General features: G+C 54.9%; 2 protein-coding genes across 4 annotated transcripts; one reads left to right on the plus strand and one right to left on the minus strand.

Annotated features, from left to right (window-relative positions):
- Window positions 1-28: 28 nt before the first annotated feature.
- ogfod2 (2-oxoglutarate and iron-dependent oxygenase domain containing 2) lies at window positions 29-2,479 on the minus strand. Of its 3 annotated transcripts, XM_076023026.1 has the most exons (8): window positions 2,410-2,479; window positions 1,896-2,079; window positions 1,758-1,814; window positions 1,561-1,671; window positions 1,368-1,467; window positions 999-1,120; window positions 654-911; window positions 29-563 (listed from the first exon to the last, which is right to left on the minus strand). In XM_076023026.1, exons 2-8 carry the CDS (start codon window positions 2,028-2,030, stop codon window positions 303-305), a joined length of 1,044 nt encoding a protein of 347 aa, XP_075879141.1. In that variant the 5' UTR covers window positions 2,031-2,079; window positions 2,410-2,479; the 3' UTR covers window positions 29-302. The 3 variants fall into 3 exon arrangements, with proteins under 3 accessions (XP_075879141.1, XP_075879140.1, XP_075879142.1); XM_076023025.1 differs by lacking the exon at window positions 2,410-2,479 and having other exon boundaries at window positions 1,896-2,216; XM_076023027.1 differs by lacking the exons at window positions 1,758-1,814; window positions 2,410-2,479 and having other exon boundaries at window positions 1,896-2,220.
- gcn1 (GCN1 activator of EIF2AK4) lies at window positions 2,425-22,749 on the plus strand. The gene is made up of 57 exons (XM_076023024.1): window positions 2,425-2,534; window positions 3,489-3,591; window positions 3,689-3,752; window positions 3,852-3,983; window positions 4,089-4,197; window positions 4,722-4,820; window positions 4,894-5,031; window positions 5,113-5,290; window positions 5,387-5,461; window positions 5,973-6,101; window positions 6,206-6,256; window positions 6,336-6,434; window positions 6,529-6,702; window positions 6,792-6,944; window positions 7,016-7,108; window positions 7,211-7,286; window positions 7,411-7,570; window positions 7,700-7,889; window positions 8,058-8,182; window positions 8,402-8,580; window positions 8,671-8,761; window positions 8,842-8,955; window positions 9,414-9,612; window positions 9,706-9,858; window positions 9,946-10,124; window positions 10,371-10,451; window positions 10,563-10,706; window positions 10,792-10,916; window positions 11,020-11,209; window positions 11,298-11,368; window positions 11,486-11,651; window positions 11,761-11,955; window positions 12,084-12,330; window positions 12,426-12,547; window positions 12,651-12,765; window positions 12,855-13,034; window positions 13,422-13,642; window positions 13,819-13,887; window positions 14,327-14,465; window positions 14,549-14,745; window positions 15,175-15,317; window positions 15,514-15,631; window positions 15,716-15,931; window positions 16,026-16,190; window positions 16,611-16,772; window positions 17,044-17,136; window positions 17,217-17,360; window positions 18,017-18,289; window positions 18,613-18,726; window positions 18,944-19,174; window positions 19,264-19,457; window positions 20,202-20,316; window positions 20,546-20,642; window positions 20,750-20,898; window positions 21,064-21,174; window positions 21,892-22,113; window positions 22,208-22,749. The coding sequence occupies exons 1-57, from the start codon at window positions 2,517-2,519 to the stop codon at window positions 22,331-22,333; spliced, it is 8,016 nt and encodes a 2,671-aa protein (XP_075879139.1). The 5' UTR covers window positions 2,425-2,516; the 3' UTR covers window positions 22,334-22,749.
- Window positions 22,750-22,922: the final 173 nt, after the last annotated feature.

Raw genomic sequence — 22,922 nt, forward strand, 5'->3', positions numbered from 1 at the left:
TGGCAAAAAAAGAGAATGATGATGAATGTTCAGATATTATATATGTTTATTATTAAAGCTCCTTTACTCCAAACTGCCGTTGCTTGTCGTACTTGAGACATTGAGAAAAGTCACAGATAAAATACCAAAAAAAAAAATCAATCATTCCAATTTGGAACACAACCACAAAATGTAAAATCCACACATGAAGTCTTCACCAGACTGCAGCTCCCTGTGTGACACACGTTGCCTTTCTTAAGCCGCCCAGCCGGGGGCAGCAAACTCAATATAAAATGTTCTTTTCTTAGTAAGTGGCGGCGGCGTCACGTCAGCAGACAGGGGGTGCTGTGCGACTCCTGCTGGGTGAAGCCGTCGGCGAAGCCGTGGGCCTGCAGCAGCGTGGGCCTGCAGTTGCACATGGGACACAGCCGGTTGCGCTGTCGTGAGGACCTCATCCACACGATGAGGTTCCAGCGCTGGCCCGAGGAGATGGGCAGGGCGCCGTGCATGTGCTGCCCCCGGTGGAGGAGGCCCTCGCCCAGCCGCTGCGTCACCTCGGTGCACTCCGCCTCGCTGACCGGCACCTGCAGGGAGTTCAACGTAAAGAGTTGCAGGGTGACGGAGACCATTCCACCGCTAGGAAAACTCTTCGGAGACGACGAGAAGACGTGAACCTGTTTCATGTCTCCAAAGTAGAGCCCCCCCTCGGTGAAGACCTTCCCCAGGCACACGTTCAGGGTGACCTCGGCGTTGTCGTAGTGGTAGCTCAGGTCCAGGTCCTCCTTCATGTCGTACTTGACGACAAAGGCTTTGTGGCTGTCCAGACAGCGCCCCCCGCAGTCCGGGTACAGCAGCGACGCCACTGGGCGCAAGTAGAGCTCACGGAGCGGCGTGATGAAGCCCTCGTCGAAGCCCAACTCGTCCAGGAGGATCTGCGTCAGAAGAGGAAAAAAAAAATCACAAGTATAAAATCACAACACCTTCGAGCCAAGTTCAGCCAGCAGGAGGCGACACCTTACCCCGTAGTGGTTCATGGTGTTGGGACGTCCCTTTGGAGCGTCAGACTGCTCAAAGTGCTCCAACTCCTCCAGCAGCTCAGCGCAGAAACTCCTCTCGAACACAGGGAGGCGGTAGACTCGCTCTGCTCCCATGGATTGAGAAAGATTCAAAAGAAATAAACAAATAAAGGCATTCATTATTATTATTATTATTATTATTATTATCTGGAGTTTACAGAGACCAGTAGTCATTTCTTTTAGAAAAAAAAAAAAATACAAAAAAAAAATTGCAATTGCATTAATTAAGCAGCAGGATCAGTTGAAGCTGACACGTTACATCACAGCCACTATACCAACACTGCCGTAGCTCAGCATCCTGCAGCGTCTCACCTGCTTCCTCCTCCATCAGCGTCTTCAGAGCCTCTTCACTGACCTCTGACCCCCGACAGAAGTCCACCAACTGCCGGAACTGGGGAGCCAGGAAGGACTCCTGAGGAAACAGAGGTCAGGGCTTCCACACTCCCTCTGTGTGTGTGTGTGTGTGTGTGTGTGTGTGGGGGGGGGAAGGTGAGCTGGGTGATACCTTCAGACGGTACAGGTGAGGGTGGAGAGGTCGGTACACCTGCTGCACAGCCGCTGTTCTCTCTGCTGACGTCACGTCGAGCCGCTGCCGTCGCTCCACTTCCTGTGAGATCTGAGCAGAGCAGAGCGGTCACACACACACACACACACACACACACACACACACACACACACACACACACACACACACGCACACACCTGTCCGAGGACGTCGTCAAACTGTTGTTGCGTCACGCAGCCGAGCCCCCGCAGTAGCTGCAGCACAACACAACACAACGCTGATGTTTGTGACGTGTGTTGTTTTGAACGGAAGTACTGAGTGACGGTCAGGCTCACCTGTTCGTAGTCTTGCCGGAACTGCTGCTCCGACGCGAAGCGGACGTGCAGCTTGTAGTCCTCCAGGAAAATGTTGTCCGTTGTGAAGCAGCTGCACTTGTAGAAGCGGACACTTCCGCCCTTCTCGTCCGCCATGACTGCAAACGGCGGCGAGCAACGGTGACACAAGGAAGGCAACGACGCACTACTCACAAACACACGCACACAACCCGCACAGCCGCACAACCGTAACTCTGTAATTCCGGTTAAAAGTCTTACAAAATAAAATGGGAGCAAAGTTGATCGAAGTCTGTTTTTTCTTTTTTTTTTACATTTAAGTTTTTTTTATATTTTTTGTGTCGTGAAATGTTTGTTTAAACTTTGAACACGGATTTAAAAAAAAATGTAAAAATGAATGTACGGTCAGAAAAACAAACGATTTCGTAATTTTCTTCTTCTTCTTTTTCTTCTTCTAAAATGATGCCAATGATTATCTAAAACAACAACAACAACAAACATTTAACTCTTCTCTTACCTCTAAATCAAGCTGAACCTTCTCGGTTGTCTCGGAAACGCCAACTATGTTTTGACCCGGAAGTGAACTTCCCGAGCGCTTCCAGTTCCTGCACCAGTGCCGGCAAGATGGCGGCGGACACGCAGGTGTGTGTGACTATTTTTCTCCAACTAAACTGTCCGTCTATCGTGCTCGGCGCGGCTTCTGCCGGGGCAACTGATGTTTAAATGGAGGTCGCTGTGGCGGATGTGTGTGTTTTTCTCGGTACTCAAGCCAGCAAAGTGGCCAAATTCCGCAGCGACAGCTAGCTAGTTAGCAGGGTGCTAGCTGTGTGCTGCGTTGCCCCAGGTCGACTTGATGACTGAGCTGTTGTTGCTTCTGCTAACACAATAAACCTCGGAGGGAGTCGCCCACCGTCCCACGGGGAGAGTCGACCTCAGGTTCTGTTCAGGCGGTTCTTCCGTCCGGATGCTTTGACGTTGCGGCTTTAGCAAAGTTCAACCGACTCCACCAAGTGTGTGTTTGTGCTGCAGTCGTCATGCAGGTGTGGTTGACTGCGAGCAGTATCTCATTGTTGCCACAGCAGTCAGCAGACTGTGGTGCTATTCTGACTAGGACTAATTTGTCCTCCCACACTGGCCAACTTTTTTTGTTTCTTAATGATCACTTTTCATCCTGTGTGTTTGTGATCGGATGTTGAATGTGTAGTTTTGAATGAACATCCACTTTGTGTGTTGCCTGACTTGTTGTTTTGACATTTTAGGCCACTTTTTGAGGCCCAGTTTGTAACCTTGAAAAGAATCCTGTGCTATGAAACAGGAGATAAGATTGAAGATGAATGTTTTGACAGAGGGTTTTTACATTTGGACCAACGAGTCATTTCGTTTTGAATTGAGTGTGAAAATGACATTTCTTTGCGCAACGATCAAAGAATTGTCACACAACTCACGTCGTTGTTGCTTTCAGATTTTGATTCAGGAAAATATGTACTTATCCCTCGACAGGTGGTTCGAAAACCAGCGGTGTTGCTTGCAAGGTTGTGTATTTTGAACTCTGTGACACCAACTGTATGTGTCACACAACTGTGTGTGTGTCTCCAGGTTTCAGATACACTGAAGAAATTTGCTGTGAAAGTGACCACTGCCAGCGTGAATGAGCGGAAGGAGATCTTTGGAGAGTTGAAACAATGTATCGAGAGCAAAGGTGGGTTTCCTGTCTGTCACTCACGTATTTCTCCAATGTTACACTTTTTATTTCTGCAATGGCAACTCAAATTAACTGAGGATTCATTTTGTTCCAGAGTTACCAGAGCCTGCCATCAAAGGGCTTTGCAAGCTCTTCTGTCTGACCCCACACCGGTACAGGTCAGAGGTCACGCTGCAGCACATCCTCAGTCCAGTGCACGCTAAATGCTCCTTTACTGATCATTAAAATGGGACATTTGTCAACACGCTTGCCTCCAGGGACGCTGCGTCACGCCGAGAGCTCCTCGCCGTCATCACCACGCTGGCCGACAGTCAGCCCGGCCCCCTGGTGGCCAACCTGCTGCCCTGCCTGCTCAACAGCGGCGTCATCAGCAAGACTGGTGACCCAAGGTACGGCAGACGGCTGGCCAGCCTTGATGTTGTTGCTGAATTGACTTTCCTCACAGAGCTGCGTGTGACATTGACCTCGTTGTGTCGCGTTGCTTTGTGTTGCAGTAAGAGCTCTGGCTCTGCTGCCTTCATCGGCCTGTCGTGGACCTGCAAGTTGGCCTCCAGTGTGTTTTCTGCACCAGAGAAGAGAGAAGGAGTCCTCTGGAAGAAAATGGTCAGTAAAGCATTGTTTAATGATGAGGGAATCCAGGGCTGCAACAACCAATCCATTAAAATCCATTGTCCAAAGTGTCGGCAACGTCTCTCATTCTTGATTTGTCGCGTTGTGCGATTATTTCGCCAGTCAAGGCACAACTAGCAGTGTGAAGCATGCAGAGCGCCCTCAGTGGCCACTTGGAGCATTGTGTGTGTGTGTGTGTGTGTGTGTGTGTGTGTGTGTGTGTGTGTGTGTGTGTGTGTGTGTGTGTGTGTGTGTGTGTGTGTGTGTGTGTGTGTGGTAGTTTTGAGATGAGCATTTGACTTTGCAAAAATGACCTGACATGCAGTGTTTAACATTAGAATGTAGTGTGTATAATGTTCAGACAAATCCTGTGAAGCTGTCTAATTTGCTCTTTTCTTCATCATTGACCATTTACTCATTGTTTTGAAGCTCTGGTCCATTTCATTTAATCAAAAGAGAATCCACTGATTCATCGATGATTAAAATAATTGCTGGGTGCCCCCCCCCAAACCACCCAGGTGGAGGTCCAAAGCCTTCTTGCTGCTGAGGTTGTAGGCGGAGCCAAGAAGACGGCTCAGAAGTCCAGCCTGAAGAGTCTGGAGCGGCTGTGGGAACAGGTGAGTCCAGTTTCCCTCCACACACCTCACAAAACGGTGGCAGTGGTTCTGACGGTGGGCTGGTGTCAAACAGAACCCCGGACTGGTGGACCAGTACATGGGCACCCTGCTGGCTCTGGAGCCGAGCAGCGCCACCTCTCTGGTCCTGCTGGGGGTGTGCCTGGACTTCTGCAGCGCCCACAAGGACAAGGCCACCATAGAGAAGCACAAGGTGAGGTCACCGGAGGTCGTCTGCCATCCGGCCTTCGGGAATTCTGGTTGACCCCCGAACCTTTCCCGTCTCTGTTCCCAGAGTGCCCTGCTGGATCTGTACATCAAGTCAGTCCTCATGAGTAAAAGCAAGCCGCCACAGCACCTGCTGGACAAGAGCGCCTCGCTGCTGCGTCACGCCAGCCACTCGGACTTCAAGGAGCTGCTGCTGCCCAGCATGCAGAAGACCATGCTGCGCAGTCCGGAGAACGCCATGCGGAGTGAGGCCTACACAGCAGCAGCAGCAGCAACACACTCTGGAGGCCAGGGACTTATTGCTGTGTGTGTGTGTGTTCTCTCTCTCTCTCTCTCTGCAGCCGTGTCCTGCCTGCTGTCAGCCGTCACTCTGGACCTCAGCCAATACGCCATGGACATTGGGAAGGCCATCGCAGGTGAGTCTTAGCGAGGCTCTGTTAAGGGCGAAACCCTCACTGGGGTTTATGTATTTGTTTGTTTTTTTTTTAAATTATCTTTTTATTTGGAAAGGCAAATTTCCATCGCATGCATTCATTACAAACTTGGTCATTCAAGGACGTATAGAGAACCAAACAGAACAGAACTGGGCAGTGAACCTCTTCAAAACATCTCAGTAGCACATCGAAAACAACAATAGGTTTATACATAGCACAGGCACATTCACATGAAGTCAATCAATCAATCAACTTTTATTTGCACGGCGCTACATCACATCCAAAGACGTCTCAAAGCACTTTGTGCAGTCAGAGAAAAAAAACAATCAGACAAGCAGATCTGATGGCTTTCCTGTACTCATTCCATTTGGTCCAGCGCTCATCAAACTTTTCTTACTCAACTTTGAGAGAATAAGACATCTTCTCCATAACATATATCTCGTATACAATGTCACTGGTGTTCTTTAACTGCTGCTGCTGCTGTGTGTCTCAGGCCAGCTGAAGGCCAACAACAGCCAGCTGATGGAGGAGGCGGTCCAGGCCATGCAGAATTTTGCCAAGCAGTGCAGCGACCAGTCGGCCGTGCAGGACGTCGTCTCGCACCTCTTCAAAATCCTCTCAGGTACAGACAGACAGACAGACAGACAGAGAGACACGCGGCTCAGACCTCAGATTCTCATCATCGTTGTCGTCTCAATCCTTCCTGCTTGTGGGGGGGTCACACAGGCTCAGAGGGGAAGCTCACCATCGTCGCCCAGAAGACGAGCGTGTTGTCAGGTAATGGGCGCAGTTCTCACTCTGTCCACTGGATGGCGCCAGGGAGAGGCGGCTGAGTGCCTGTGTTGTGTTTATCCAGGGATCTCCAGCTGCAGCCACCACGCCGTGTCAGGAACCTCCAGCCAGACTCTCAGCTCCGCCGTGGCCGTGATGTTCATCCCGTACCTCCAACAAGAAGGTGCCGGTTGCTCCAGGCCTGATGGAGCTGCTGCTCCGCCCGCCTCCTGCTGGTGACCCTGTGGTGACCACGCCCTCTCTCCTCTGTCTTCCAGTGCATGAAGGAACCCTGGTGCACGCCGTGTCCGTGCTCTCCCAGTGGACCGGCCGACTCACCGTCCAGGTCCCCGCCGCTCTCCTCGACTGGCTGAAGAAGGCCTTCAGCCTGAAGACCTCCACCTCCCTGGTCCGACACGCCTACCTGCAGGCCATGCTGGGAGCCTTCAGAGGTGGGTCGGTTGCTCGCACGACCCGCTGGTTCTGTTCCTGCGGCAGAGCTTGGACTCAACTCCTCTTCTTCCTCCTCCTCTGCCTTCAGGAGACACTCTGTCCCAAGCGGTGGACTTTGTCCCGCTGCTCCTCCAGACGGTGGAGAAGGCCGCTGCTCAGAACTCCCAGCAGGCTCTGCTCGCGGAGGGCGCGGTGGCGGCCGTTCTGCTGAGCCGCCTGGCGCTGCTGGAGACCCAGACGGGTGAGTACCGCAGCGGCTCGTCCAAGAGCTCGGTCAAACACGTTGTCGTGACCTTCTCCCCCTCACTGCAGAGGCCAAGTTCTCCAGCTTCTGGAACCTCCTCCTGGATGAGAAGAAGCCACTTTTCACCACCGACAAGTTCCTCTCACAGGCCAACGAAGAGAGTGAGGCGACGCCCCCAGCGCATTTCACCACCGTCCTGGGCAGCAGACAGAAAAACAGGCCTGAACTTTCCTCTGCTTCTTCTCCCCTCCCTCCGCCTGCAGCTCTCCTGACGGTGCTGACGCTCTGCGAGCGACTCTTCTTGGACCACGCCCACCGACTCAACAGCAGCAGATCCAAGTGAGTCCAGCAGAGGACCTGTTATTTTATTCTTATAATGCTCCTCTGATGGAGCCGGTGGTTTCCAGCCCCACTGCTACCTGAGTCTTCTTCTCCACCTCCTCCATCTCCTCCTCCTCTGCAGGATGTTCCATCAGGCCACCGTCGCCGTCCTGCTCTCCCGGAGTTGGCGCGTGAGGAAACGAGCTCAGCAGGCCATCAAGAAGCTGCTCTCCTCTCTGGGCGCTTCCAGCCTGGCCCACGGCCTTCTGGGAGAACTTTGCCTGGTCATCAACAAGCACAAGGTGACCTTTAACAATCTCTCTGATTCTTGAACGCAACTCTCTGCTGAACATCAGCAGCTCCACCCCTGAGGTGTTGATGTGACAATTGCAAGGAGCAGTCATTTCATGACATGACTGGTGGACCTCCAGGTGCTGCCGCAGGAGGTCCTGACCTCAGACGCGGGAGAGCTGACGGAGGCAGGACGCAGCTACGTCCCCCCGCGAATCCTACTGGACGCGCTGTGCGTCATCTGCTCGGCGGCCAACCAATGGGGCGACCTGGTTGAAGCTGAGAACCTGGCCATGGAGACCCTGATCATCTCCCACCACCCATCAATCGGTAGGTGAAGAGCCTCAGCGTGAGCTGTCAGCTGCAGCTGTTGGTTCTGACGTGTGTGTGTGTGTGTGTGTGTGTGTGTGTGTGTGTGTGTGTGTGTGTGTGTGTGTGTGTGTGTGTGTGTGTGTGTGTGTGTGTGTGTGTGTGTGTGTGTGTGTGTGTGTGTCTCAGTGGCAGCTCGCCAGGGTCTCTGGCCCATCCTGCTGCAAGCCATGAACATGAAGGCCGAAGACTTCATCAAGAAGAACCAGGAGGAGATCTTCTGCCACCTGCTGGAGACCAGCGCTGACAACCAGGTCTGAGGCTGAACATCAGTAGCTGCATTTCTCTCTCTAAATATGGCAATAGAAACTGGTGATGGAAACAGCTCAACATCTCCAATATGGCTCAAAGGTTTTGACGTTGAATTGTGCTTTTTAGAAATACGGCTTTTATTTTGAGTCACACTGCGGAGCGGCCATTCAAAAGCCCAGATATTTATCCATAATGGAATTTGACTCCACCCCACCTCCCAGGCTGTGAAGAACGCCGTCGGCGCCCTCTGCAGCCTCTCGCCGGACCAGCTGCTGCCGCGCCTCATGGGTCACGTGACCGAGGGCCTCTCGCGGCCCGCCCTCCGCCAGGTCACCAAGGAGGAGTACGCCATCATGGTCACGCCGGCGGGGGAGCTGTACGACGACAGCATCATGCAGCGGTACGGACAGAAGTCCCGCCCCCTCTCCTCCCATGTACGTGGCTCTTTGTGTGCTGTCATGTCATGTTGTGGCCTGTGATGTCGCTGCAGCGCCCAGAAGGAGAGCAGGAAGGGCAACATGAAGAGGGAGAACAAGGCCTACTCCTACCAGGAGCAGATCATCGAGCTGGAGCTGAAGGAGGTAACTGCCGCCGCTAAGCCCGCTTCTGGTTGGGCGCCGACCCTCAGACCCCTCCCCCGACCCTCCCTATGCCTCTGTAGGAGCTGAAGAAGAAGAAGGGCATCAAAGATGAGGTGCAGCTGACCAGCAAGCAGAAGGAGATGATCCAGCTGCAGCTGGAGAAGGAGGCGGCCGTCCGCAAGAGGCTCCTGGAGGTGAGAGAGAGAAGCTGCGTTTCCGTCACCCTAGAACTGCACCAAAAGCTAAACATGGCAATAAAACCTGGTGATGGAAACTAAAGCTCAGCTTGGAAAAACCTCTCAAATATGACTCAAAGGTTTTGACGCTCTCGTGAGGTGGTTTTTCAGACCGACTCGTTAAAATGCAGCATTATGATTGCACAGTGGTGGACGGAATATTTTTTACAAGCCATCAAAGAGACAAACAGAGCAACCATTCTGGACAGCAAAAGCAAACGTAACTCTTCAGAATTACGGCTGATGAGTTGTACTATTTGATGGAAATCTTCGAAATATGGCTTTTATTTTGCGAAAAAAAACTGTCATGGAAACGCAGCGACAGAGAGGCTGTCAGACAGGAAGTGATGTCACGCTGGCTGGTGGGCCGGTCTTCCTGCACTGACCTCTGTTGTGATGGCGCTGGTCCTCCTCAGATGGACACGGAGCTGCTCAGCGCCGTGTGTCTGCTGGAAGCCGCGCTGACCGAGCGGCCGCCGCAGATAAGCCAGGAGGTGCCCGCCGTCCTCCAGGTCCTAATGCCCCTCCTCCACTCGCCGCTGGCCGCCCCTCGCATCCAGCAGGTCTTCCTGCACGCCGGCCACTGCCTCATGCCCAAACCCCTGCAGCATCTGGGTAGGAGGCCGCTTCTTCCAGCTTCTTCCAGCCCCGGGTCAACAGGTCAAGCACCTCCCCCTCAGCATCCCTGCCTTCTCTCTCCCCTTCCAGCCACGCTGGTGGGTCACGTGACCTTGCGGCTGCTGAAGCCAGAGTGCGACCTGGACCAGGCGTGGGAGCAGGAGGAGCTGCAGACGGCGGCGCAGCGCACTGTCCTGCTGCTGCACAGCCACACCGTCCCTCAGCGGGAGGCCAAGAGCGCCGGTGAGTCACCGGACTCCCTCCACCAATCACAGTCCGCCTAGCTGCCCGCCCTCCTTCGCTGATTCCAAACACCTCCTCTCCCCTCAGACGTGTCTCCTCTGTCGGCTCCCGCCTTCTCCTACTGCTTCCCGCTGCTCAACGCCATGCTGAGGGAGTCGTCCGGCAGCACCGAGGAGGCGGAGCTCCTGATGACCCGGGCCCTGCAGGTCGTCGCCGAGCACTGCCAGCTCCGCGCCACCGACGCCGAGGACCTGGCAATGGACGAGGTGGGTGGTCGTTGTTTTTCTCCTCTTCCACTGAAACGAGATGAATCAGGTGTGTGTGTGTGTGTGTGTGTGTGTGTGTGTGTGTGTGTGTGTGTGTGTGTGTGTGTGTGTGTGTGTGTGTGTGTGTGTGTGTCGCTTTAAACGGTACGACGCTGTTGCAAATGAGTTCCGGCCTTATGAAAAAAATAGATTTTAGTGTCATAATCGCTATTAATCCCAGTATTGGTCCCCTCCTCCCCTCTCCAGAACGGCCCTGAGCTGCTGCCTCGTGTCCACATGCTGCAGCTGCTGACCAGGATCATCGGCACGGCCACGCCCAGACTCCAGGTACCGCCGGAGGCCACGCCTACTTCCTGTCCTTGAGTCCTGTGTTTCTGCACTTTGTTCCCGCCCTTGCCCCACCTTGAAGAGCAGCGCCCCCTGTCTGTCCGTTCCCAGGTGCTGGCCTCGCAGTGTCTGACCTCGCTGTGCTGCAGTGCCGGGGGCGGAGTCGGCTGCACGGTGGCGGAGCAGGCGGAGATCGACGTCCTGCTGGAGGCCCTGCTGGAGGCCTGCTTCTCCGTCCGGGACGCTGCGCTGAGGGTGAGCCGGACTCCTCGGAGTGCTGACGCAGCCGGTCTGGGCCGGGCCGGGCCGTCTTCTCAGTCTTCTCTCTGGTTCCTCTCAGGGTCTGCTGGAGATGGAGTTCGCTCTGCCCACCGACAGCAGCGAGTCCAGCGGCCTCAGCTTGCTGCGCAGGCTCTGGGTTGCCAAGTTTGACGTGGAGGAGGAGGGACGAGGCTTGGCCGACAAGTAGGTCTTCATCGGCGCGACCTTCAGCCCTTTTTTTTTTTTTTTTTTGAAATGGTCTTTTTATTTGGAAAGACAAATTTCTGACCTTGTTGTTACTGCTCAGGCTGTGGGAGTCCCTGGACCTGGAGCTGGTCCCTGACCTTTGCCCCCTGCTGATCGGAGACGTCACTCACCACCAGGAGGCCATCCGCTCGGCCGGCGCCGAGGCTCTATCCAGCGCCGTGTCCCAGTACCAGGACCAGTCCGCACCGGTGCTGGGCCAGCTCACCGAGCTGTACCACCAGAAGCTCTACGTGAGGAGACAATCGATCGCACGAGCCGCTGCCCTGTCACACGCACAGGGGGCGTGGCCTCAGGTCCTAATGCTTCTCTCCCACACAGAGACCCCCTCCGGTGCTGGACACCCTGGGCAGGGTCATCTCTGAATCCCCGCCCGACCAGTGGGAGGCCAGGTGAGCTCCAGTGCCAGTCCGCCTGATAATGAGGACCAGCAGCAGGTGGTGAAGGAGCTCAACTCTCTCTCTCTCTCTCTCTCTTTCTCTATCTCTCTCTCTCTCCCTCTCTCCCAGGTGTGGCATCGCTCTGGCTCTCAACAAACTGTCTCAGTACCTGGACGAGGCCCAGGTCACGCCCCTCTTCCTCTTCTTCGTCCCCGACGCCCTCAACGATCGCCACGCAGACGTGCGGCGCTGCATGCTGGACGCCGCCCTCGCCGCACTTAACACACACGGGAAGGTAGCTCCGCCCCCCCACCCCCCTCGTCTCTCCAGCCAACCAGAGCCGTGTTTCACACTTCCTCTCCTTCCTTCCTTCCTTCCTTCCTTCCTTCCTCCCTCCTCACCAGGACAACGTCAGCTCGTTGCTGCCCGTGTTTGAGGAGTTCCTGAAGAACGCCCCTCAGGACGCCACCTACGACTCGGTGCGCCAGAGCGTGGTCATCCTCATGGGCTCCCTGGCCAAACATCTGGACAAGAATGACCCCAAGGTCAAGCCCATCGTGGCCAAGCTCATCACCGCCCTGTCCACGCCGTCACAGCAGGTGAGGAGGAGGAGGAGGAGGAGGAGGAGGAGGGCGGTCATGGTAGTGATATCAATAATGATGGTGAAGATGATGAAGGTGATGGTGTTGAAATTAACCAAGCAGAGTCTGCTGCGGTTCCCCCTCAGGTCCAGGAGTCTGTGGCCAGCTGTCTTCCTCCGCTGGTCCCCGCCATCAAGGAGGACGCAGCCGGCATCGTGAGGAACCTGCTGCAGCTGCTGCTGGAGAGCGACAAGTACGCTGAGAGGAAGGGCGCGGCGTATGGCCTGGCCGGCCTGGTCAAAGGCCTCGGCATCCTGGCGCTCAAGCAGCAGGACATCATGAGCACGCTGACGGACGCCATCCAGGACAAGAAGAACTTCAGACGGAGAGAAGGTCTGTCAAGTAGATGAGAGGACTTTTCCTCTGCAGTGAGAGGAGGATGATGATGATTATGATGGATGCCAGATGAACTGTGTGTGTGTCTCCAGGAGCTCTGTTTGCCTTTGAGATGCTGTGCAACATGCTGGGGAAGCTGTTCGAGCCCTACGTGGTCCACGTGCTGCCACACCTCCTGCTTTGCTTCGGAGACGGGAACCAGTATGTCCGAGAGGTGAGTTCTCTCTCTTCCTCTCTAATCCGCTCACGCTTCTCCAGGAGAACATCTGCTGTACCTCTAAAACCCTCTGTGTGTGCGTGCGTGTGTGTCCTTCCAGGCCGCTGACGACTGTGCCAAGGCCGTGATGAGGAACCTGAGTGCCCACGGTGTGAAGCTGGTGCTGCCCTCCCTGCTGGTGGCCCTGGAGGAGGAGTCCTGGAGAACCAAAGCAGGTGAGCGTCATCCTCCTGAGGATGTGCAGCCTTCTGTTTCCTCCTCCTCCTCCTCCTGATTGTCCTCCTTCCATCCCTCCTCCCTGCAGGCTCAGTGGAGCTGCTGGGCGCCATGGCCTTCTGCGCTCCCAAGCAGCTGTCCTCCTGCCTGCCCAGCATCGTGCCCAAGCTGACCGAGGTGCTGACCGACTCCCACGTCAAGGTGCAGAAGGCCGGCCAGCAGGCCCTGCGGCAGATCGGCTCTGTCATCAGGAACCCTGAGATCCTGGGTGAGCGGCCGAGGGCCGTCGGAACCCCCTGAAAAATAACACAAAGAAACACTGGCAACGCTCAGCTGGTTTAGTTGGTGCCTCTTTCTGATTGGCAAAGGAAATCCTTCACTCCAAGCTTAACTCCGAGCTTAACTCCAACCTTAACTCCAACCTTAACCTCAACCTCAACCTTCAATCCAACCTTCAATCCAAGCTTAACTCCAAGCTTAACTCCAAGCTTAACTCCAAGCTTAACTCCAAGCTTAACTCCAAGCTTAACTCCAAGCTTAACTCCAAGCTTAACTCCGAGCTTAACCTCAACCTTAACCTCAACCTTAACCTCAACCTTAACTCCAGTCCCTCCAGCCTTCCTTGATGTTCTCCCTTCTCCCTTCGCCCACTCAGCCATCACTCCCATCCTGCTGGACGCCCTCACCGACCCGTCCAGGAAGACGCAGACGTGCCTGCAGACGCTGCTCGACACCAAGTTCGTCCACTTCATCGATGCGCCCTCGCTGGCCCTCATCATGCCCATCGTGCAGCGAGCCTTCCAGGACCGCTCTACAGACACCCGCAAGATGGCAGCGCAGATCATCGGCAACATGTACTCCCTCACCGACCAGAAGGTGGCAGCACCGGCCAGACTCTCCCTGCTCAACCCCTCCTGAGTCTGGACTCAGCTGTGGCTGACTGCTGACGCTGTGTGTGTGTGTGTGTGTGTGTGTGTGTGTGTGTGTGTGTGTGTGTGTGTGTGTGTGTGTGTGTGTGTGTGTGTGTGTGTGTGTGTGTGTGTGTGTCTCAGGACCTGTCCCCCTACCTGCCCAGCGTCATCCCTGGTCTGAAGGCATCTCTGCTGGATCCAGTGCCTGAGGTGTGTTTACTCACAGTGGTCTGTGTGTGTGTGGGTGGGCAAACATCGTGACTGCTAGGTCACAGTGGGTTGTACAGTGTGCCGGGGGGGTAGTGGAGCAGCAGCAGATGGATGGAGTGTTGTGGTGAGCCTCCTCTTAGGAGGAAACGGTCTATCCTGGAGAAAACCTGTTGCTGTAATGTCACTGGAAAATGAAGCAAAGCAAAGTTGCAACCAAACCAGTGTCTTTGAAGCTACACCAGTGTGTTTAGCTCTTAGAACCTCCTAGAACCATCCAGAACCATCCAGAACCATCCAGCTGTTTGATGACTGACTGAGTGTTCATATCATTTCTTCAAGTTCAGCCGGCCGGATTAAAAAGCTTAGTCGGGCCACATATGGGCCCCCAGGCCGTAGTTTGGCCACACCTGCTCTAGCCGCTCTCCTCCCACCTGTGCAGGTGCGCACCGTGTCGGCCAAGGCTCTGGGCGCCATGGTGAAGGGGATGGGCGAGTCGTGCTTCGATGACCTGCTGCCCTGGCTGATGGAGACGCTGGCCTCGGAGCAGAGCTCCGTCGATCGCTCCGGAGCCGCGCAAGGTGACCTCCTCGTCCGAGTGGCGGGTCGGGGTGCCGTCCTGCCAGCCGACTGACCGGCGTGTCCGCGTCCCGTGTTTGTGCAGGCCTGGCGGAGGTCATGGCCGGCCTGGGTGTAGAGAAGCTGGACAAGCTGATGCCGGACGTGGTGCAGACAGCCAGCAAGGTGGACATCGCCTCGCACGTCAGGGACGGCTACATCATGATGTTCATCTACCTGCCGCTCACCTTCGGGGACAAGTTCACACCCTACGTGGGACCCATCATCCCCTGCATCCTCAAGGTAGCCGGCACACCGGGACCTTCTCGGCCAGTCGCCAACATCTGTCTTCTGCGAGATCCGATTGCTTGAAAAACAAAGAAAGAAAAACTTGGAAGGAAGCGCATTGCTGCCACACTAGAAAAAGAACTGGGCTCAGTATCGTCACTATCACCAAATAACCTGATAGTTTCACGTTGTAACGTGAGAATTTTCACATAAAAACGTCAAACTGTCAGGTTATTTTGTGAAAAGCATCTCGTAAAAGTGTGAAACTTTCCCAAAATAACCTGATAGTTGTAACGTGAATATTCTCACGTCAAACGTTGTCCCATTATAACGAGATAATGAGCCCAGGTTTTTATTTTCTAGCAAGTTTCCCTGTCAGCCCTTCCCTCACAGCTAGATGGCAGCAGCGCTGCGTGAGTTGACCTCTGTGCTGTGGTCCTCCAGGCTCTGGCCGATGAGAACGAGTACGTGAGGGACACGGCGCTGCGAGCGGGCCAGCGGGTCATCAGCATGTACGCCGAGACGGCCATCGCTCTGCTGCTGCCCGAGCTGGAGCAGGGCCTGTTTGACGACCTGTGGAGGATCAGGTGGGACACACACACACACACACACACACACACACACACACACACTTCATTAAATTTCTGAATCGAGAATCGGTTGAATCGAGTTTGAATCCAATCGTGTGTGTGTGTGTGTGTGTGTGTGTGTGTGTGTGTGTGTGTGTGTGTGTGTGTGTGTGTGTGTGTGTGTGTGTGTGTGTGTGTGTGTGTGTGTGCGCAGGTTCAGCTCAGTGCAGCTGCTGGGCGACCTGCTCTTCCACATCTCGGGCGTGACGGGGAAGATGACCACGGAGACGGCCTCCGAGGACGACAACTTTGGAACGGCAGCGTCCAACAAGGTGGGAACGCCAGACCGGTTTGACCTTGTGTGACCTCCAGCGAGCCCCATCTCATCTCCTCCTCCTTCTCCTCCTCCCTCTCAGGCCATCATCGGAGCCCTGGGTGCCGAGCGGCGGAACCGCGTGCTGTCAGGCCTCTACATGGGCCGCTCCGACACGCAGCTGGTGGTGCGGCAGGCGTCCCTCCACGTGTGGAAGATCGTGGTGTCCAACACGCCCAGGACGCTGCGGGAGATCCTGCCCACCCTCTTCTCCCTGCTGCTGGGCTTCCTGGCCTCCACCTGCCCCGACAAGAGAACGGTACCCAGGACCGTCCTCCAGCAGTAGGTCGCCCGCTCGCTGGGGTTCAGGGTCATGTGACAGAGGGTGTGTGTGTGTGGGCGGGGCCTTCCAGATCGCCGCCCGGACGCTGGGCGACCTGGTGAGGAAGCTGGGGGAGAAGATCCTGCCGGAGATCATCCCCATCCTGGAGGAGGGGCTTCGCTCGGACAAGAGCGACGAGAGGCAGGGCGTGTGCATCGGCCTGAGCGAGATCATGAAGTCCACCAGCAAGGACGCCGTGAGTCACTCACACACACACACACTCACACACACACACACACTGAGCGCCAGGAGGTCCATACATGACTGCTATCTAGGTTATTATTGTTTAGTGCTTTAGCAGCGTAGTTGCCCAATTTGGGATCAATAATGTACATCTGTCCGTCTGTCCGTCCGTCTGTCTGTTTGTCTGTCTGTCTGTCTGTTTGTCCGTCTGTGTATCTGTCTGTCTGCCCGTCTGTCTGTGTATCTCTCCGTCTGTCTGTCTGTCTGTCTGTCTATGGAATTATTGAGTACTTTGTACAATTATGTTATTGTTCTAATTTAATTGAATCTCTTTCATTCCATTTACAAAAAGTTGCATGAGTCTCCTCAGCGCCATCATGTTCTCTGACGCTGTTGCTGATTGTGAGGAGGTTGTCAACCATGTCCCCTCCAGGTGCTGGTCTTCTCCGAGTCCCTGGTGCCCACGGTGAGGAAGGCTCTGTGCGACCCCCTGGAGGAGGTCCGCGAGGCGGCGGCCAAGACCTTCGAGCAGCTGCACGCCACCATCGGCCACCAGGCGCTGGACGACATCCTGCCCACGCTGCTCAAACAGCTGGTGAGGGGGGGGGGGGGGGCGGCGCGGATGGTGCTCCTTTTTTCTTTTCTTTTTCTAATTGAATTTATTCTGAACATTTATTCAAAGAAATTAAAAGAGAAAAAAAGTGAAATATAGTATTAAGGAGGAAGAAGTCAACACTTTTAATTTCCTCCTACTGTTTCTCATGAGTAGCATGGCAGTGTATTTTTTTCTTTAGTTTTTTATCGACAGTTTTTTTCCTTTTGTCCTCGGGGGGGCGGAGCTAACTGCCGCTGTGTGTGTTTGTCAGGACGACGCCGAGACGGCAGGGTTTGCTCTGGACGGCCTGAAGCAGGTGATGGCGGTGAAGAGCCGCTCGGTGCTCCCCTACCTGGTCCCCAAGGTGAGTCGCCAGCACCCCCACCCCCACCCCCACAACCCCCTGCTGGCCGTGCCTTGTAGTGACTCCGCCCTCCTCTCCAGCTGACCGCTCCACCCGTCAACACCGCCGTCCTGGCCTTCCTGTCCTCGGTGGCCGGAGACGCTCTCACGCGCCACCTAGGGGTCATCCTGCCCGCGCTGCTCTCCTCCCTCAAGGGGAAGCTGGGGACGGAGGACGAGGCTCAGGTAAGGACGACGCCGACCTCGGCTTGGCGTGCATCAGTCGGTGCGGACGTGAATTCATCGACGCCAAAATCGAAGCGTCGACCCGTCGTGTTGTTGTTATGAATGATAAAATCCCACTGAGCGAGTCAGTGGATTACAGCTCCTGGCAATACCTGTAGCACTCTTTCACTGACCACCGGTCAGCTGTGTTATTCAGGCCATCTTAATTTAGGGCTGGACGCTAAATGGTATTTGCGATGATATGGTGATAGGACAAAACAAGATTTTCTAACCGCTAAGACTGCGATCTGATTGGCGGGAGTTCCGGTCACGTGACTTTGCGAGTGGTGCGAAGCAAAGCAAAGCAGGCGGTGGGAGGAGTCGATGCTGCCACGAGCCGGACGGACGGAGCGACACGCGAGGAAAAGAAGCTCTTCCTGGTTGACACCACCTGGTGGCCGTAGTTTAGCAAAACGGTGTCGGGAACAAACTACCGAAGCAGCAAGGAGCACGATAGTGGGAGTTGTGTTGGCTGGCAGTGAACTGCTGCCTCGTAACTTCGCAGCTTATAGCGGTGTTAACGCTGCTAGCGTGTTAGCATCGGTTGAATGAAGCTGTCGCTGCGTTGTGCTTTGTGTGGACTTAAACCCCCCCCCCCCCCCCCCCCCGCCTACCAGGAGCTGTGCAGCTGCCAGACGGTGGTGCTGTCGGTGGAGGACGAGGTGGGCCAGCGGATCATCATAGAGGACCTGCTGGAGGCCACGCGCTCGCCCACCGACCCCGGCCTGCGCCAGGCTGCCGTCACCATCGTCAACGCCTACTTCGCCCGCACCCGCCTGGACTACAGCGCCCACGTCCGCACGCTGCTGTCGGGACTCATCCGCCTGCTCAACGACTCCAACCCCGACGTCCTGGCCCAGAGCTGGGACGCCATCAGCTCCGTCACTAAGGTGTGTGAGTGTGAGTGGGTGTGGCCGTGTTTCCATCGGCTCCTAGAACTGCACCAAACCTAAAAATAGCCTGGGAAAGTGTTTTGTTCCTCCATCCTCCTCAAGGTGGCATCTCACTGAGGCAGATCTGACCGGAACCACGGCTGCGGCCCTTCACACCATTCAGTGGAAACGGCTGCAAATTGCAGTTGTACTTTGCCAACGTTTTAGAAACACGGTTTTCACTTTGCCAGAAAAAGTGTCATGGAAACGCAGCTACTGCACCACTGCAGCCGGCAGGGGGCGTCCCAGTGACATTGGTTTTCCCTCGCTGTGTTGTACAGAAACTGGACTCCAGCAGCCAGTTGGCTCTGATCGACGACCTGCACCGAGACATCCGCTCCGTAGCCACTGAGGTCAAAGGTCAACACCTGCCCGGTTTCTGCCTCCCCAAGAAGGTGAGTCGCCTTCAGTCACTGTACAGTATTAAGCTGTGCTGGGTCCATATTCAGTGTGTGGCTCCACACTGCAGGGTCTCTCTTCTACCTGCACTGTGTGTTTGAGTTTGACCCCCTGCTGCCAACCAATGGCAGCTGAATGCCTGCTCCTCCTGTCCTGCTGCTGGCTCCGTCACCTCCTCCTTCTCCTCCTCCTCCTCTTCCTCCTCCTCTGCAGGGGGTGACGTGTATCCTGCCCGTCCTCAGAGAGGGCGTCCTGACCGGCAGCCCCGAGCAGAAGGAGGAGGCGGCTAAAGCCCTGGGCGGAGTCATCAAGCTGACCTCCCCCGAGGCGCTGCGGCCCTCCGTGGTCAACATCACCGGGCCGCTCATCCGCATCCTGGGGGACCGCTTCACCTGGACGGTGAAGACGGCCCTGCTGGAGACCCTCACCCTGCTGCTGGCCAAGGTCTGCCTCCCCCTCCCCCACCCCTCACCACTTCCTGCGTCGTCCTGCTCTGACCCTGCGCACCGTGACTCCTCCTCCTCCTCCTCCAGGTGGGCATCGCCCTGAAGCCCTTCCTGCCGCAGCTGCAGACCACCTTCCTGAAGGCCCTGCAGGACTCCAGCCGGGCCGTGAGGCTGAGGGCCGCCGAGGCGCTGGGCCAGCTAGTCTCCATCCACACCAAGGTGGACCCGCTCTTCACCGAGCAGCTGTCTGCCATCCGCAACGCTGAGGACTCCGGAGTCAGGTGAGCTGCGCTGTGCTGCGCTGCGCTGCACGTTTGCTGAAATTCAAACTCTCAAAAAGCCAAGTTCTACACCAAACATTTGGCTGCTTTTTCTGTTATGTGCAAAGAAACAATGAAATGCCGCCCCTAGTGGTCTAAAAGTGAAGCAAAGGCGTTAAAATCTCAAAATAAAATACTGGAATCTGTTTGTAGAATTAAGTGAGGATTTATTTTGTGAATCTTTCTTCTTCCAACCAAGAAGAAGGGAAAAAATAAGCACACCGCTGCTCCGACCCACAATCCAGCGCTGGTCGTCACTGCTGTGAAGGCAATTTTTCAATTAGACTGAAAGCATATGATCCACTTTTAGTCAACATAAACACACGTTTCAATCCTTCATAATTTAGCTGTCTCTAATTGCAAAAAAAGAATCATTCAAACTATTTTCTAAATTAGTCTCAACAAAAGGTTCTTTTTGTTTATCAACAAAAATAAAATAATAACAATAATAATAATATAAAAATGTGTTATTAATCCTAAATATTCTGCGTGGTTTGGTTTGAATCCTCCGAGTTAATCCTAGCACAGGTGAACTGCAGTTTGTTTCTCCAGCAGCTTTCTCAGGTTCACAGGTGAAATAAAATAGTCATTAAAAAAAGTGAAGAGCTATTTTGTCCACCAGGGGGCAGCAACAATCCTCAGCAGACACATCTTGGTGGAGGTCATGGGAATGAATGGAATTTAAAATATGTGAACCCACTGCAGGGAGACCATGCTCCAGGCCCTGAGGTTTGTCATCCAGGGGGCGGGGTCAAAGGTGGACCCAGCCATCCGCAAGACCATCACCACCACATTGCTGGGCATGCTGGGACATGACGAGGTGCACATGCACGCACGCACACACACACACACACACACACACACACACACACACACACACGCACGCACGCACTTCCTGTTCTTCAGAGCTGCTCAGGACGTCTCACCTTCTGCAGGCGAACATGACAGCAGCAGCAGCAGAGAAAACGGAAGCGGTGCAGAGAGGATGTGGTTGAGAATTATAGAGTGTGTGTCTGTGTGTGTTTGTGTCTTTGTGTGTGTTTGTGTAGGATGCGACACGAATGGCGTCGGCCGGCTGCATCGGCGAGCTGTGTGCCTTCTTGTCGGAGGAGGAGCTTAAGAATGTTCTTCTTCAACACGTCCTGGGTCGGTACCCTAACACCACACACACACACACACACACACACACACACACATCAGCAGAGGAAGATCCCAAGGTGTTCACTATTAAAAGTGTGTGTGTGTGTGTGCAGCCGACATGTCTGGCGTGGACTGGATGGTTCGCCACGGCCGCAGCCTGGCTCTGGCCATCGGCGTGAAGGCGGCGCCCGCCAGGCTGTGTGGGCGGGACTACGTGGACGCCGTGACGGAGAGCATCATGACCAACGCCACCGCCGACCGGGTGAGTCGTCCCGGGGCAGCCAGGACTCTGATCTTGCAGATGTTCTGCTAAAAGATTTGCTGGGATTCAGAGTGAAGAGGAATGAAGAGTGATTTCCTGCTTCCTCCTCCTCCTCTTCTTCTCTCTTATCTCCTCCTACTCCTCCTCCTCCTCAACCCCTCCCAGATTCCCATCGCCACCAGTGGTATCCGAGCCATGGGATACATGATGCGGCACCACCTCAGGACAGAAGGGGGCGCCGCTGTCTCCCAAAGAACCATCAACCAGTTTGTGAAGGTAGCGCCCGATGGTCCGCTCTGTCATCTGGCCTCCGCCAGGGAGAAAGTGGCTCCTGGGAGGTGGCTGGCGGTGTCCTGGCAGCTGATTGGCTCTGTGGCCTCGCCACAGGAAGTGTTGCTGCCGTGTCGCCGCAGCTTCTGCGGCTAATTCTGCAGCTAATGCATTCACAACGCCAGACTAACGGGAAAAATGTGCATGGGGAACCGTGGATGTAATCTACAAACTGGAGCGCCAATTATTTATTCCCCCAGTGGCCACTTGAGGTACTGTACTGCAGCAAAAAAAAATCCCATGGGGCCCAAAAAGCATTTTTCCCATAGACCGCAATACAAAAAAAAGGGCCTTTAAAACAGCTGACAGGGCGACCTTTTTCACTTCTGGTCAGAAAACCATCAGAGAGTTTATTCCCAGCGTGACGTCACGGCGTCGTACGTGCTGCTGCGTCCCGGCTCGTTCTGATTAGCTGATGCATCACGGCAGTTACGGTGGCGTGGTGTGGAGTGAGCCGCTCTATTGGCCACATAATGGCCGTGTGCGCCGAGTGGGCCGCCATATTGGATCCCAGGGACCGGGTCAGAACCGCTTTTGATGCCCTCTAGTGGCCACAATGGCCCGCCAAACAAATCATAAGGTGGCGTTTTGACTGGTCAGTCAACTGGTCACGTGACCCTGTGCGCTCGTCGATGTGAACAAAGTGTTTCCCCCCCCCCGCAGTGTCTCCAGAACCAGTCCAGTGACATCCGGCTGGTGTCTGAGCGCGTGCTGTGGTGGGTGTGGCGGGAGCCGGCCACGCCCTGCCTGGAGGCGGCGCTGATGAAGCCGCTGCTGAAGAGCCTGCTGGACAACACCAAGGACAAGAACACGGGCGTGCGGGCCCAGAGCGAGCACACCATCGTCAACCTGCTGCAGCTGCGCCGCGGCGACGACACCATGCAGGTGGGTTGGGCTGCACGCCCCTACACACACACACACAGTAGCGTAGCAACTCAACTCAGGGTCGTCTGTGCCCCCCCCCCCCCCCCCCCCACAGAGCATCACCGCCATCCTGGACTCGGCCAGCAACGACCTTCTGTCCGAGTGCCACCGCCGCTCGCTCAAGAAGATCGCCGGCTCGCCAGACTCCAACGAGGAGATAGACGACACCATGCTGACGTGATGGAGCAGGCGGGCCGACCCGTGACCTCCGACCCCCACCGACACTCTCTGCACACCTGTCCGTGTTGCCTTCAGGACTCGTCCTGGTCCTCCGTAGGCTTCGTCGTCCTCCTCCTCTTCTTCTTCTTCAGCTTCGATTGTCGAGCGGCGGCCTTTAATCCCACTTTATATCTTCTTTTTCTATTTTTAGCCCATTTTGTCGCGTGCAGTTTTTCCTCTGCACTCGAGGCCAATGCAGTTGGTTCATTTTTTCTCTAATATTTTTTTTTTTTTGCTACCTATTTTACCCCCAAAAAATGACTTTAAACGGCGCTAGGGTGAAGCCACGCCCCTTTCCTTTAACTCGTCATTGGATCGCAGCGTGTGTGAGAGGAGGTGTTGGGGGAGGGGGGAGGGGGGTAATGCAACCTCTTATAATGAATAAAAAAAAAAAAATTCTTATGTCGGTGACCTGGTTGTAAAAAAAGAATTCAGAATAAGTAATAAAAAAAAACACACGATTTAATCACGTTGTCAAGCGCTGTCATTCAAGTTGTGTGTCTCTCTCAGTGGGATTGTTGTTGTGTCGACATGAGCATCAGTTTGTGGCC

The sequence above is a fragment of the Nelusetta ayraudi genome, unplaced genomic scaffold, assembly GCF_046127955.1.
Source record: "Nelusetta ayraudi isolate G7.1 ecotype Tasmania unplaced genomic scaffold, CSIRO-AGI_Nayr_v1 ptg000014l, whole genome shotgun sequence".
Lineage (NCBI taxonomy): Eukaryota > Metazoa > Chordata > Actinopteri > Tetraodontiformes > Monacanthidae > Nelusetta > Nelusetta ayraudi.

Coding starts and splice junctions, on each gene's coding strand:
- ogfod2 (XM_076023026.1), bottom strand. CDS start 2,030: ATGGCGGACGAGAAGGGCGGAAGTGTCCGCTTCTACAAGTGCAGCTGC. Junction 1,468..1,560: donor CTCACCTGTACCGTCTGAAG/GTATCACCCAGC, acceptor CTGTTTCCTCAG/GAGTCCTTCCTGGCTCCCCA. Junction 1,121..1,367: donor GCTGATGGAGGAGGAAGCAG/GTGAGACGCTGC, acceptor CCATGGGAGCAG/AGCGAGTCTACCGCCTCCCT.
- gcn1 (XM_076023024.1), top strand. Junction 6,102..6,205: donor CCTCTTCAAAATCCTCTCAG/GTACAGACAGAC, acceptor GGGGTCACACAG/GCTCAGAGGGGAAGCTCACC. Junction 12,766..12,854: donor GTCCTGGAGAACCAAAGCAG/GTGAGCGTCATC, acceptor TCCTCCCTGCAG/GCTCAGTGGAGCTGCTGGGC.